Source organism: Coptis chinensis, chromosome 4, assembly GCF_015680905.1.
Source record: "Coptis chinensis isolate HL-2020 chromosome 4, ASM1568090v1, whole genome shotgun sequence".
Classification (NCBI taxonomy): domain Eukaryota; kingdom Viridiplantae; phylum Streptophyta; class Magnoliopsida; order Ranunculales; family Ranunculaceae; genus Coptis; species Coptis chinensis.
In genome coordinates this window covers 19569259-19585801 of record NC_141459.1, presented here as the reverse complement: position 1 = coordinate 19585801, position 16543 = coordinate 19569259, and the positions used below count along the sequence as shown (strand labels likewise).

The window sequence follows — 16543 nt, the reverse complement described above, 5'->3', positions numbered from 1 at the left end:
AACAAAAGACATAGCAAGAGAACAATCAACCAAAGTGCTGCGTGTTAGATCATAGAGCTAGAGTGCTAATCTCTCTTAACTCTTTAAGTACAGTACAAATGAGCAAGACTAGTGAACCACAAGCATGATATATTGTTTCGTACTACTCTCTCACCTTCTGTCAAAACTTGAAACTAAATGAAGAGATTCCAGAAAACAAGTAGTATATACATGAGTGCCATATCAACAATAAGGATCTCCACTCAGACAAAATTACAATAAGACATTACAGACTACCACGCACAGAGATGTGTGAAAGACTTCTCATTCAAGGGATCGAGTTGGTGTATATGTAATCTTCATGCTCATAAAGATTGTGCTCTGGCCTGTTATTTGTGCACTCAACTCCCATTTTCTTCACACACTTGGCCCTTCCCTGCATCAAATCAATCTTCAAATCGTCAACAAAATAAACTAAAGGAAGATTAGAAGTTTAGGTATATTTATTAATCGAACAAATACCAACTCACCATATTTACTGAGTTTCCTGCAGTCACTTGCAATTCCTTTGTGTCAGGTTTTCCTTGAAGAACATATAACAATGAGAAGAGCAATACAATCATATAGACTGCGAGACTTGTAAACCTCATATTTCCTCCTTTGCAGTGCATACTCATCAGTGAAAGCTGTAGCAATGAGTGAAATATATCACAAAGAGAACATCGAAGAATGATAGCACCTACATGGCTACATGTAACATGAGCCTTATCATCGATCACTAAACTATAACATATGTCTCTAACTCATTATGGTTGGTCTTTGTCTCATCCTATATTCCTATTAACAACTTAGCCTTCTGTTGACCTGTTTCCTGATTCTACTACAACAAGCCCTTTGTTCAAGAACATGGGTTGGCTTAAAATACAAAAGCACTCGCACTCTGTTCCATGCACTGATGCACATATGTTCGTTGATCATCAGCAAAACAACTGTCTGAAAAATACTTCATTCCTTCTGTCTGAAAAATGCAACAATTCTTAGTCGTTCACCAAGGCTCCTAGAAAAGAGTGCGAACAAAAGTCCAATAGGCTGAAATTTCCTTATTCACTTCTAAGGCCCAAACGGTCATTGTGAGTTATACCAGACTAGCATTTCCATAAAAACCCAATAGGCTTTAACTTTGGTAATCCAAGTCCACGCCCCTGTTGAGATTCGACATTGACACGCTGGAGTGCTGGACTATAGCTTCTCGGTTCGAAAACTTGGCTGGGTTATATATACATGGCGACATCAGCATCTCTTGCCATAATCAACAAAATGAACCCACCCTAATAACATCCTTGGTGCAGTCATCTGTCGGTCAATCATGTCTATATCTCAGACTGTTCTGTAGAATCAGATGATTCAATTCAATTCAGTGTATATTTATTTGATTGTATTTTAAAGAGATTACAATTGTTTATATAGAGGTTGCTACAAATAGAAACAACACAGTCAGTGGCTTGAGAAACACAGGGCGCAGGGTGCGTCTTGTTTGTATAGGAGAAGGGCGCAGAGTGCGCCCAAGCTACTGGACTTCGGTCATGCCTGAGACGCGAGGTGCGCTCCATCATACTAATATCTGAGCACGGCCTGCACTTTATACATAAAAAGCAATATACAGCTTTCTACACTCCCCCTCAAGTTGGTGCATAAATGTCAATCATGCCCAACTTGTCAATTGAGCTGTCAAACACCTTGTGAGATACACTTTTAGTAAGAACATCAGCTAATTGCTCTTTTGAGGTTACGAACGGAAAACGAATAACCTTCCTGTCAAGATTTTCTTTAATAAAATGATGATCAACCTCCACATGCTTCGTTCGATCATGCTGAACTGGGTTATGTGCAATTTGAATGGCGGCTTGATTATCACAATGTAAATCCATAGGCTTTTGAAGCTTGAATCCCAATTCCATCAAGACAGTACGGATCCACAACAATTCACATACTCCCTGTGCCAAACCTCAAAATTCAGCTTCTGCACTCGATCTGGCAACAACTTTCTACTTCTTACTACACCAAGCTACAAGATTTCCACCGACAAAAGTGAAATATCCTGATGTAGAGCGTCTATCAGTTTTATCACCAGCCTAATCTGCATTTGTGTATCCGACAATTTCCAATACATCAGACTTTCCAAACAATAAATCTCTGCCAGGTACCTTCTTCAAATACTTCAAGATACGAGAGACTGCATCCATATGTTCTTCACTAGGACAATGCATAAATTGACTAACCACATTCACAGCATAAGCAATATCAGGTCTAGTATGAGAGAGATAAATTAACCTTCCTACAAGACGTTGATACCTTCTTTTATCAGTTGGAACTTGATCAGGATGAATGGCGAGTCCATGATTCATCTCAATGGGTGTCTCCATTGGTTTGCAATCCAACATTCCTATTTCAGCAAGCAAATCTAGGACATACTTCCTCTGTGAGAGTGAAATCCCCTTTTTAGACCTTGCAACTTCAATACCCAGAAAATACTTCAGTTGTCCTAGATCCTTCATTTCAAATTATTTCGACAAATACTTCTGCAATTCATTTATTTCCTTCGGATCATCTCCTGTAACGATCATGTCATTAACATACACAATTAGGGTGTGTTTGTTATGATGGAAACACTATGGAAAGGAAAGGAAAAGAAATGAAAATAAGAGTGGTCCACCTTTTCTATAGTTTTTAAGGCGTTTGTTTATCCATGGAAAGGAAATGAGCTTTTCCATATGGAAACAAATGGAAAAGGTTTTGTGTCCTTAGCTAACCCCTGAAAATTTTGTGGAAAGGAAAGGAAAGGAAATAGATAGATCGGGACTTACTACTAATAAACCCATGACCCAACAATACAATTATTCCTTTCCATAGCTTTTGCAAACAAACATGATTATTCATTTATCCAGTTTTTACTTTCCTTTCCCCAGTTTACCAAACACATACCATTTAAAATTATTTCCTTTCCATTCCATTCCATAGTGGACCACCCATTTTATTTCCTTTCCTTTCCATGAGTTAAAATTTAACAAACACACCCTTAGAGCTGTAATCTTACCATCCTTGTGTTTGATAAACAAGGTATGGTCAGAATTGCTCTGTTTGTACCAAAAAACTCTCATTGACTGTGTAAGTCATCCAAACCAAGCTCTTGGAGACTGTTTCAGGCCATACAAAGCCTTTTTCAGTTTACACACCTTCCCAACATCTTTGGGATGGTTCTTCACACCTGGAGGCATATCCATGTATACTTCTTCCTCCAAATTCCCATTTAGGAATGCATTCTTCACATCAAGCTGGTGCAAGGGCCAATCTTTATTTGCTGCAAGTGAAATTAAAATTCGGACCGTATTGATTTTCGCCACAGGTGCAAAAGTCTTCTCATAATCAATTCTATAACGCTGTGTGTATCCCTTGACAACCAATCTTGCCTTATATCTATTAATAGTTCCATCTACATTAAGCTTCACATTAAACACCCAACGACATCCAACAGTCTTCATTCCAACAGGCATATCAACTATCTCCCATGTTACATTCTTTTGAAAGGCTTCCAATTTTTCATTCATTGCTTTCTTCCATTTTGGATCTTTCAAAGCATCCTGCACATTACTAGGAATAGATACAGTAGATAATTGATTTATGACAAGTACATGTGACTCAAAAAGGCTATGATTAGACATAGAGTTAGCTATAGGGTATTTGGCAGTGGCTTTGATGTCTGGTTCATATTGTTTCTTAGGAACTCCTTTACTAGTTCTTTGTGATTGTCTAGGTTCAAGACTTTCTAACCCAACAGATTCATTAACGGTTATAGGAGGTACCTGAGGCAGATCATTCTGATCGAGATCTTCAGTTATTGATGTAGAAGGGGAAATGTCTTGTACTACAGTTTCAGATACATTCAGATCATGTGCTTCTGTCTCTACTACTACATGATCAATTTTTGCTTCAGGAACTTCAAATCGTTCCTCCAAGTGTTCCAATTCCCCAAAGACATCAGGATTCCTTTCACCGGCACTCTCCCCCTGAAGGGAAGACTGGGAAACTCCCCCTGAGTAATACGGGTCGGATTCATGGAATGTGACATCAAGAGATATATGCATCTTGTCAGTAATTGGATCATAATACCTACACCCTTTCTGAAACTCGACATACCCCACAAAAATACACTTCTTCACATGAGGATCAAGTTTACTTCATTCTGGTTGTGGGATATGGACATAAGCTGTACATCCAAACACCCGAGGCTCCAAATTAGGCATGGATGGGATGGACAAAAGTGTATGGAGTTTCTGATAAGGATTCTGGAACTCAATTACCCGTGAGGGAGTACAGTTTATAACATAGGCTGTTGATTTTACTGCTTCACCCCAATAGGATCGAGGTACATTCATGCCAAACAAGGAAGCACAAACAACTTCCAACAACTGCCTGTTCTTTCGTTATGCTAAACCATTTTGTTGGGGGTACCAGAATTGGAGGTTTGATGATGAATTCCAATTGACCGACAAAATTTAGACATGAGGCCATTCACAAATTCGCCACCATTATCAGACTGAAAAACCCTAATAGATTGTTGATATTGTGTCACCACCATTTTGTAAAAACCAGTAAACATCTCATATACATCACTTTTGTTTTTCAGTAATGACACCCAAGTCATGCGAGTGCAATCATCAATAAAAGTCACATAATAGCGAACTCCAGAAAAAGAAGAAACTTTGGCAGGACCCCAAACATCAGAATGAATTTTCATAAAAGGAACAGGACATCTATTAAAACTTGATGAATATGAAATACGGTGGCTCTTGGGTAGTTCACAAATGTCACAATGAAACTCAGAATCACTAACAACTGAAAATAACTGAGGTTGCAACCTCTTAAGATAACTAAACGAAAGATGACCTAACCTATGATGCCATAACCACACAACTTCTTTTGCATTCTTAACCCTATTGACCTGATTAGTTTGCCCCAGAGATTTCTTTTATTTCTCTCCAGTTTCTGTCAAATCCAGATAGTACAGTTTCCCCCTTCTAACACCATAACCAAGGACTTGTCGAGTCAGAATGTCCTGAAAAACACAGAAGGATGGATAGAACGTCAGAGTACATGTAAGTGCTAGAATGATTTGACAAACAGACAATAGGTTATAAGCAAGGGATGGAACAACTAAGATAGATTCAAGAGTGAGGGTTTTAGATAACACAATAGAACCTTATCCGCTAACTGGAGTTGGAGTGCCATCTGCAGTAGAAACAACGGTTTGAGATGAAGCTCTAAGACTTTCCACAAGGCTAGGGTCATTTGTCATATGGTCAGATGCACCCGAATCAATTATCCATGTATTATTCGAAATAACCTTACCATTCATACCCTGATTGAGTTACATTAGCCGAAGCATAGTCTGGATGTCCATGCACAGCATTAGCAATAGCAGCCTTGCTTATATTCTTTCGTAGCCTCTTTGCGAAGTCCCACAAATCAGGATAGCCAATCACTTCATAACATCTCTTCATGCTATGACCCAATTCTCCGCAAACACTGCACTTTTTATCTGCATAAGGATTGGATTACCTTTAAGGTTGCGTGAAGACCCAGAGAAACCGGGTGGAGTAATTGTCTTGCTATAAACAGCCAAGACAGATGATTCAGTTGATACAGAGCGCCCCATAGCCTGTTTCTCCGATTACACCTTGCGAATGTAAGCATAGCTTTGCTCCATGGAAAATTTAGGGTCCTTGCGAAGAATCTCTCCACACACCTGATCATACTTCGAATCGAGTCCACGCAAAAACATATGAACCCGCAATCTGGACATTGTTGATGTGTCCTGAACTACAGCTGCAATATTGTTATTCTGGGAGGTCACCCTTTGATCAATCTCCTAGAACATGGCCATTAATTCGTTGTAATAGGAAGAAATATGTCTCCCATTCTGCTTCGCTTCAAAGCACTTTGTATTCAATTCTAAAATTCGAGTTTCATCAGAGTCATCATAGAAGGTCTTCTCCACAGCCTCCCAAATGTCTTTTGCAGTAGGAAGACGAATATATCGATTCATAAGAGAAATCTCCATAAAATCAATAAGCCAACTTTTCACCTTTTCATTATCTGTTGCCCAACCTTCATATTCGGTCGAATTCATATCCGGTTCAACCTTTGCGCCAGTCAAAAAACCAATTTTCCCCCTTGCTCCAATACGCATTCGCATGAGAAGAGCCCATATGGTATAGTTGGACTTATTTAATGAAATAGATTTTAGGAACGCGGAGTTGTCTTGTGGGGTGTAGTGATGATGAATGACGTTGGAAGAATTGTTGTCAGATCCAGCCATTGCAGAAAAAAAAAAAAACGAAAAATTTGGGTTTTAGGTTTAGGTTTTTGGGTTTGAGATTCAAAGATTTAAAGATGGTTTGATTAATGGTTGTAATACGCAGCGGATTTCAATAACCTGGCTCCGATACCATATAGAATCAGAGGATTCAAATTAATTCAGTGTATATTTACTTGATTGTATTATAAAAAGGTTACAATTGTTTATGTAGAGGTTGCTACAAATAGAAACAAAACAGTCGGTGGCTTGAGAAACACGGGGCGCATGGTGCGCCCTGTTTGTACTGGAGAAGGGCGCAAGGTGCGCCCAAGCTACTGGACTTCGGTCATGCTTGAGGCGTGGGGTACGCTCCATCATGCTAATATTTGAGCGCGGCTTGCGCTCTATACATAAAAAAACAATATACAACTTTCTACATGTTCCTCATTTCGGTCGTTCATATACTGGTCTTAGATATCCCCGATGGTTGGTTTAAGATGTCTTTCAACAGCTGGTCTTAGGTATCATATCCTAAAGGGTGGATTGTTTACATACAAATGTACGGGATTGTTGTCATTAGTATATGTTATCATTTGGGGAATTTTTTTTAGAGAATTTTCATTTGGAGGATTGTGTTTTATTTATGTGGTGCTTTTGTACAAAGTTAAATGTTAGTTATGGCTGTAATAAGTTCACACATATGTTAGCGACTAGGACTCATCATCTCATAGAATGTTTCTAAGAGATGGAAGCACTTTTTTGGTAACTAGGACAATTGCAGGAGGACCAAATGACATGTAATATTTAGGTGACTGAAGCACTTTAGAAATATATGGGGAGGGATCCGTTTAGACTCCCTAATCCACAACTTGCACTTCTCAGCTTTAATTGATAAATGGAATTTTGGAATGATCAACCTCAACAATCCTAATCCAATTGAAAACCTTTCGTCTGACTTCGCCACAAAAATCAAGATGCCTTACAGATCGTCTCCATCAATCAATTACTCAGACCAGATGAAAGCAAAACTCCTGGAGCGTAATAAACTTAGTCGCTTTGTAAAAATTCTAGATGGAAAACTTTTGGCTGGAACTTTCAAACTGAACCTTGAAAAAACATGGGCTCCTTTTCGGATCACTGAAATGCATCTGTATAAAGGTGATATTCATCAAGTGTGGATGGAAAACCAACACCAGATTGAAATGATTTTACAAGCTCAACCTTGGGTTGTATCTCAACACATTTTGCAAATTGTGCCATGGATGGAAATGAAAGAGAATAGAGAACCAGACTTCCATAAGTTTTTTGTGTGGATGCAACTTATAAACTTCCCAGAAATTTTTCAGGATAGGGAAATTGTGGAGGATAATTTGATAGACTCAGGCTGTTTTTCCCCAAATCAACTGTTTCATCTGGAGTTATACCCCAAATACAATGAATTTGTGCAGCTGACTCGAGTAAAAGTTTTAATGGACATTTCCGACCCAATACCGCCTGGATTTAAATTGCCGGAAGCTGTCAATGGAGTTGAATGGGTTCAGTTCTCTTATGAAAATCTACCAGTCTGCTGCTTCAAATGTGGTTTCATTGGCCATCATCAAACTTCATGCAATATAGCAGATGCGGATTTAAGTGTGGAACCCTAGTTCACATCAAATGGACAACGCTTTGAGATGTATAATCCGAAAACAAGAATCTTCCCTAAACCAATGCTAGACCGACCTGTTATTGCAGTATCTCTTCTAAATCAGTTTGATGTTCCAAGAGTGTATCAACCGCTACGGCTTCGGGAAGATTATATGCAAGACCACAGCAACAGGCCTTCACCAATCCGAGATGATTTGCGTGAACAACCCTACCGCCGTATGCAGGGCAAGGTTAAAGGTCCTTTGATCATGGAAATCAATTCTCCTGAGCCATATGTTGTACATACTACTAACTTGGGACCTTCTACCCAGTTGAACAATGAATGGACTATCAACAACAATCCGGTTAACTATGACACTCAGTTTCCGAATTCTTTGGTTTTCAGTTCCCAAATGCCAGGCCAGGAGATGAATGGGCTACCAAATACATCCTATGTATTGACTTCTCAAGCCATGATGAATGATCCAACCAATATCCCCTTTGCGGACCTCTCTGGGTATTCCGAATCAGACCTCATTGGTGAAAACTGTAACGCCCGTATTTTTAAATACGTATTTTTCTATTTTAATTAATTAATTAAATTATTTATTTTCAAAATTCGTCGGACCGGACTCGGGATATGTGGGCCTGGTTTTTGGGCCCGAGTCTATGTTGGGCTTGGGTTTCGGACCCAAGTATATAAACACATTTTTCTAGAAAATAGGGTTCCTGGAGAATAAAAATATTAAAAATGAGGGCAGAGATGAAAGCTGGATTTCTGGAGAGGTGGAGCGCGACGGCTCGGACTCGGAGAAATTCGTAGGAGCTGTTCATACAGGTGAGTAGCTATTTTGCTATCTCACCGAAAGTTATAATTTTCGTATATCGGTGTATAGGTTTCTGTTTTTATACATTGGTTAATCTGTTTTTCTTGAAACTCGAGAAATCTTATTTGAACTGTCCAAGCTTTATGGCCGGCAGTTAAAGCCTAAGCTTTAGATCGTTTTTTTGTTTGCTTCTCTGTTTCTCTGTTCAACTCTGAACTTAAACTGTCGAAAGCTCGACAGAGCGTTAATGGAGACGCGAACCTTCTCCCTTGTAATACTGTGATGCTGTTTATGCGTTTTTGAATTTGTTGGGAGCCTTGAACAGGCGTCAATGGCGTCCACGCCCATTATCGTTCTTGAGGTGAAATTGTTGGTTGTGAATTTATTTGTGCGGGTTTGAGCTGTTTTCGGTATGGGTTGTTGGTAATGGGGTTAGGAGGTTTAATGGCGTCGACTGTTGGAGCTTTGTGGAGACGTTAATGGCGTCTACAGTAAATCGTCCACTTACATCCAAACTTTGTTGTTGGGTTTGGTTGTGTATTTAAATTGATGGTTGGTGATGGGGTAGGTTAGAGCGTGTGTATGGGCTGTTTATGGTGCTACTGAAGCTCCGGAGGTGCGTTAATGGAGGTCGCGATTTTAGATCTAGATCTGGAGGAGATGGTGGAGTTAAGGGTTGGGATTTTTGGCTTTGTTAATGTTGTTGGGTTTCCTGCAGGGATTAAAACCGCCTAGTCAAAATTGGTGGTTGTGTGGAGGTGGTGGTGGCCGGATTTGGGCTGCTGTTGGGGGAAGAGATGATGAACAGTACCAAGCCGATTTGGGCTTGGGCCTGGGTTGGTTTATTTGGGCCTGAGGTTATGTTTTTGGTTGGGCCCGATTTTGGTGGTTTTGTTTGGGCCCGATTTTTATTAAGTTTGGGACCAGTTCTAATATTAGCCTATGGGTCCGTTTCATTTGTATTTGTGGACCAGTTTAACTTAACGTTTTTGGGTCAGTTTCTAATATAGCTTGGGACCAGTCCATAGGACTTAAAATAGATCTACTTGGGTTTTTAAACGTGTAGACTTCTGGGTTCTAAGGTTGGGCTTGGCCAGTTGGGTCCGAACCAGGACCGTGGTCATGAGCCCATGAGCCATGCACCTTTGCCTTTAGCCATGAACCATGGCTATGACCCTGGACCTGTCGAACACGGAAACGACGGTTGGACTTTGACAATGACAGTTTGACTTCGACCATGACGTGTTGAGTTTGACGTTGACCATGATGTGTTGACTTTGACCATGATGGGTTGACTTTGATTTTGACCATGATGTGTTGACTTTGACCATGATGGGTTGACTTTGATTTTGAGCATGATTGGTTGACTTTGACCGTTGACATTGGACTTTAACTTTGACCATGATGGGTTGACTTTGGCTTTGACCATGATGTGTTGACTTTGGCTTTGACCATGATGTGTTGACTTTGACCATGATGGGTTGACTTTGATTTTGACCATGATGTGTTGACTTTGACCATGATGTGTTGACTTTGACTTTGACCATGATGTGTTGACTTTGGCTTTGACCGTCGACCGTTGACTTTGACCGTTGACTTTTCCAGTTTTTCACATATTTGACTATATGGATAAATGTAATAATAAAACGTTGTCGAATATTATATAATTTGGGTTTGTCATTATCTAATTTAGATTTGACGTGAGTAGGGGTAAAGCATATATATATTGGGCTTTGATTGTGGACTGTGGACTGTTTATTTGTGCTACGTTTTATGTGTATATTATATGGACACATATAGTAATAAAATGTTGTGGAAGCTGGTATAATTTGGTGGTCATTATCTAAGAAAGATTTGACCTTGATGTTGTGTATTTTTGACACGTGACGATATTGAGATGTTAGGAGATATTATATTCCTAATACGTTATAATAAAAATGTATGCGATACGTTGAAGCATTGTGACATAATATAATATGTTGAGATAGTTATATTAATGCACTATCTTGGAGAAATGTATATACACTCCATCATTTTATATGTGAGATGCTAATATAGTATTGGTGAATATTTGCCCACGGGAGTGTGGTGTAGTGCAATAATATATTGGCACGTGAAAGAATGAAAATGGTTATGAGGTAACTGAGATATTTCTATGTATTGTGGCTTAGTGCAATAAGGTAATTGACCTGCACGTGGTATAATAGAAATGCTTATGAGTCATAAACGTATGACACCTGAATAAATTACGTAACGAAAATCCTAGAACCTGACTACCACAACTCATGAGATTTGCCTTGTGTGGGCTTATGTGATATGATTGACCCATGTGTTGGGTGTATATATAAGATGTTGATTGACCCATGTGTTGGGCAATCGTTAGCGAATAGTGGCTTGATTATTCCGTTCGCAAAATAGAACGATGATGCAATATTTTATGCTTAGAATAGTGGCGGTGCTTACATAGATTTGGCTTCCGTGTGAGGATTTACGGTGTGCGGCATCCCGCCGGGTGGTTACGCACGGAGTGGCTCATTATGTAAGGGAGGCATGTGGATGTACATGTTCGGCGGGTTGCGATTGTGGTAGCCGGGGAAACTAGGTAAGACATAGATACGACGCGGATTTTAGGGACACACAAAGAAAGCCCGAAATAATCTAATTATGGTAATATGTTAGTTAATGATGTATCTTTAGATAGATGATTGTATATGCTTGGCTGGTTATAGTCTAGTTAGAACCTAAGGCGCCTCGATGGAGGAACTACATGCCTTATTTATTATGAGTATAGGTTGTTGTGTGGTTAGTGGGAAGTTAAAGGCCTCGATTGGAGGAACTACCGCCTTTAGTTATTGAACTTAAGGATGTTGTATTAGTCGTTGAAAGTTAAGGCGCCTCGATGGAGGAACTAACTGCCGTATGGATTGTGTATGTATATGTATAATTATATGTTGTATTTTAGGGCTACTCACACCAGCATTTTTATAATGCTGACCCGATTTGCATGTTTGCTTATCGGGTGTGTTCATTCAATGAACATAGTTGATAAGTTTTGACAGGTTTAGTGATGAAGAAGATTGGTTGCTGCTTGTGGTTTGCGTTAGCATTGCATCTCAGGATAAGTTTTGTTTTTCCTTAAGGTGATATAGATTTTCAGTCTAGACAATGTAATTGTACTTTCATTTGTAATTTTAAATAAGGAGTTATTGAAAAGAGATTTGTAACCTAATCTTAGTTGTAAATTTTTGTAATGAAGAGGACATTTGTTTAATTGAAATTTTTACTGGTTTTTAATTATCCGCATTATTTAAACTGTTTATGGGTTTTTTGGAAGTGGAGAGTGCGTCACACCTCGGAGATCGAAGAGTCGGGGACAAATAATGTTTTTCCGAATTCTGTCGAAATTCGGGGTGTGACAAAAACTCTTTGCAATATAAAAGACAGGAAATTGAACATGGAACGGCACATCGAGAGAATAGTGATTTGAGGAATGCACAGCGTCAGACAGAGTTTGAGGGGAGTATGTTCCAAGACCGTGAGCACAGGCGCAAATCAGCTTTGAACACAGGTGGTGATGAGAATTCTATTTCCTCAAATGGAAACACAATTGGCCTCTCTGGAAGGCGACATAAAGTTTAGACGGTGAAGGTAGCTGCCCGAAAACAGCTCCACAAGGCGCCATGAGTTGTCTAATTTGGAACTGTCGAGGTATGGGTCTCCCCTCGACAGTAAGAGAGCTGAAAGATGTTATCAAGAAGTTGAGACCAAAAATTATCTTTTTGTGTGAAACTAAGGCTAGCTTATTAAAATCTAATAGTATTATAAGGAATATTAGGAGTGGTTATCAGTCTTTTGTAGTTCCAGCAAGAGGTCTTTCTGGTGGTTTATGGTTATTGTGGGATGGTGATGTAGACCTTCAGATAGACTATGTGGATTCTTAGATCATTCATGCAAAGATTAATGAAAATAGTACTTGTTGTTGGTATTTCTCTGGAATTTATGGCAGTAATGATTTCTCTGTAAGGAAAGAGCAGTGGCAATTGTTATAAAGGTTGAACCCGGGAAATAACCAAGCTTGGTTATGTGCTGGCGATTTTAATGACATTTTGTATAGAGGGGAGAAAAGAGGGGGCAGACCTGTGTACCAATGGCAATGTCAACCTTTTGCAGATATGATTCAGAATTGCGTTTTCATGGATTTGGGCTTTGTTGGACCAATCTTCACATGGAATAACAGACAGAGTTTTCTTAACAGAGTTTCTAAAAGGCTAGACCATGCTTTGTGTTCAAGCAACTGGAGAGGAATGTTCCTAAATGCTATGATATATCATAAAGCCACATTGGCTTCAGACCACAAGATGCTCCATTTGATCTTTGACCCTTCAAAATCGAAACTTAAGAGGCCTTTCAGGTTCGAGGCCATGTGGACCAAGGACGATGGTTGCCGACGAGTAATTCAAAATATTATGGCTCAAGAGTTCTGTGGATCTCCTTCATATACATTCTGTAAAAGATTGGCGGCATGCAGGACCGACCTTATTGAGTGGAATCATAATAGTTTTGGCAACTTGAACTATAAATTGAATTGGCTTGACTTGAAAATAAAACAATGCCAACAGCAACAGCAACAACATTGAAGTGGGAGTCCAACTGAGCTACAACTGCAGCAAGAACAAGAATTACTCATGGAGTATGAAGAGGTTCTAGAATTGAAGGACATACATTAGGGACAAAAGGTTAGACATGACTGGTACGGAATGGGTGAGTTGAATACGAAATACTTCCACTCTGTGGTGATTCATAGAAGGAGAAGAAATGACATTAATAGGTTGGTGAATTTAAATGGTGAGGTGTTGACACAGCGGTAGGAGATTGGGAATCATTTGATAGATTATTACTTCTCTTTACTGACCACATCGAATCCTGACACTGATGAAATGCTAATGGATGTGATCCCACTTCTGGTCACTCAGGAGGATAATGCTTCTTTGAGTAGAGCAATCTCGCATGATGAGATTTGGCAGGCGGTTAAGAATATTGGATCATTCAAGGCTCGGGTCTGATGGATTTCAAGCAGTGTTCTATAAAACATATTGGGAGGAGATTCACGAAAAAATAAATACCCTTGTTCAACACTTCTTTATCTCAAGTACCTTCAGTAAAGAGCTCAACCATACCAATATAGTGCTTATCCCCAAAGTACAACATCCATCTACAGCTGAGCATTTCAGGCCGATTAGTCTAACAAATGTGAGTTGCAAGATCATAGCAAAGATAATTGTCACAAGAATGAGACCGATTCTCCAACGAATTATAGGTCCCCAACAGAGTGCTTTTCTACAGGGAAGGTCGATACATGATAATGCCCTTCTAGCTCATGAGGCCTTTCATGTTATCAAGAACAGAGCAAATGTGAATGCCAAACTCTTTGGTCTGAAGCTGGATATGCACAAAGCCTATGAAAAAATTGAGTGGCCTTTTCTTGAGGAGGTTCTAACTAGATTTGGCTTTGAGGAAAGTTGGATCAGGTAGGTGATGTTCTGTGTAAAAAGCCCAACGTTTTCTATTCTACTCAATGGATCTATGTATGGTTTCTTCTCCCCAACACGTGGACTTCGTCAAGGCGATCCTATGCCACCTTTCCTGTTTGTTTTATGTGTTGAGGTTCTCTTTCTGAATATCAATAGACTTCAAGGGCAAGGGCTGATTCATGGCATCAAACTCTCCAGAAATAATTCACCGATCACTCATCTCATGTATGCTGACGATACCATTATTTTTGGAAAAGGAACAGTGGAAGAAGCAGAAGAAGTTAATAGATGCTTAGACAAATATTGTGAGGCCTCAGGTCAGAGTATAAATAAAACAAAGTCACAATTTCTTCACCACAAAAGGTTACCAGAGAGTGAAATAAGGATTTTTCATTGGATTTTTTGCATGCCATGTACCCATAAGTTCCCTACTTATTTGGGTATCCCACTGGTGTTTAGTGGAAAGAATAAACAGAGTCACTTCTTGCCGCTGCTGGAAAAGTTTAGCAAAAGATTAGCATCGTGGAAGGCTTCCTTACTATCCAAAGGGGGGCGACTGACTTTAATCAACTTTGTCTTGTCGGCATTACCTACACATATCATGACATGTATCCAATTACCGATGAACATTATTGAGGAAATGGATAAAATTAGAAGGAATTTCCTATGGGCGCAAGAACCGGGGGAAAGGAAAATGCATTACTTTGGATGGGACTTAGCGTGTACACCACTCTAGTTCGGAGGTTTGGGAATCAAGGACCTTCAGATGCAAAATTTGGCGTTATTGGGGAAGAAGGCATGGGAATTATGCAATCATAGATCATTATGGGCAACACAAATGAAAGATAAGTACTTCAAGAACCAACAATTTATACATGCCCATCTTACCACAGGTGCATCAAGAACTTGGAGATCTATGCATTATCTCAGGAATATGTTGGTTATAGGAAGGAGATGGAAGGTTGGGGATGGCATCTCAATACGAGCGTGGAGGGATAGCTGGATTCCGGGGACTCTTATTAAAATCCCCTTGATTGAAAAACCGACTGGTTGCCTGATGGACCGTGTGTGCGACTTCATTGATCCAGTCCATAGACAATGGAATATGAGACTTATCAGGGAGTTCTAGCTACATGAGTATGCGAAAAGGATCATCTCTATCCCTCTTACAATCATAGCAAAAGAGGACTCTACCTTCTGGTGGTCTAATAAATATGGGAGATATGATGTCAAAAGCACCTATACCATGATGCAAGATTACTGTGAACCAAACAAAGAGAAAGTTCCTATCTTCTCCAAAATATGGAAACTCAACCTTCCGCAAAAGGTGAGATTTTTCTTGTGGCAGTTTACACATCAATTGCTTCCGACTGCTGGCTTGCTACGTCATCGGGGTTTCCATGTTGAGGCTCGATGTTCACTGTGTTTGGAAGAGGAAGAATCACTAAAGCATCTTTTCATCCAATGTCCTTTTGCGAGGGCTGTATGGCTGGGATTAGGACTGTCAGTATCCATTGCACACTTCGACATCACCCAGATGAGTGAATGGTTAAACCATATGATGAAATGCCTTGGAAGTGCTGATGATTCAAGAACATGGATTACAATATTGGGTGCTGGTCTCTGGTAGGGGTGGCAGTTTTGTACACGACCCACTAACCCGACACGAAATTAGCGGGTTTGGATTGAATTTTTTTTTTTTTGGTCATTTAAGGGTTGACCCGCCGAACCCGTCAAATAAATGGGTTGGGTTATGGTCACATATGTTAACTCGGGTAATCCATTAGTAGACCCGATTAGTTTTCGGGTCTAATAGGTCGGATAATCAACCCGTGACCTGTATGACCTGTTTTAAGATATGTTTTTTTTTTTTTTTTAGATCTCATAATCCCAACAACCTAAAATAAACGACTAAAAGGAAAATGATCAGCCGTCATATTGATTCATTTGATAAAGATATGTTTCATTATTTTATTTTCATAGATATGTAATTGAATTACGGATATGCTTTTTATAATTAATACATTTTTTTTTAGATATATATTTTTGGTAAATAAAATTGTGAAATACTAAATATTTTGTATACAGGTTATCTGTGAACCCAATCCGAAACTGATCCAAAATTGACCCACTATCTTAGCGGGTCACCCGTTGGGTAACCCGTTATACATGCAGGTTGGGTTTGGGTTTGATAAACTCGACACGATTAGTAATTGGGTCGGGTT

General features: G+C 39.5%; 1 protein-coding gene and 1 long non-coding RNA gene across 2 annotated transcripts; both read right to left on the bottom strand.

Annotated features, from left to right (window-relative positions):
- Positions 1–114: 114 nt before the first annotated feature.
- On the bottom strand, positions 115–700 carry LOC147502419 (uncharacterized). The gene is made up of 2 exons (XR_015221698.1): positions 510–700; positions 115–415 (listed from the first exon to the last, which is right to left on the bottom strand). It is a non-coding gene; the product is annotated as an uncharacterized LOC147502419 (long non-coding RNA).
- Positions 701–5905: 5205 nt separating this feature from the next.
- LOC147502418 (uncharacterized) lies at positions 5906–6355 on the bottom strand. Its single transcript, XM_086604531.1, has one exon. It carries the CDS (start codon positions 6353–6355, stop codon positions 5906–5908), a length of 450 nt encoding a protein of 149 aa, XP_086460657.1.
- Positions 6356–16543: the final 10188 nt, after the last annotated feature.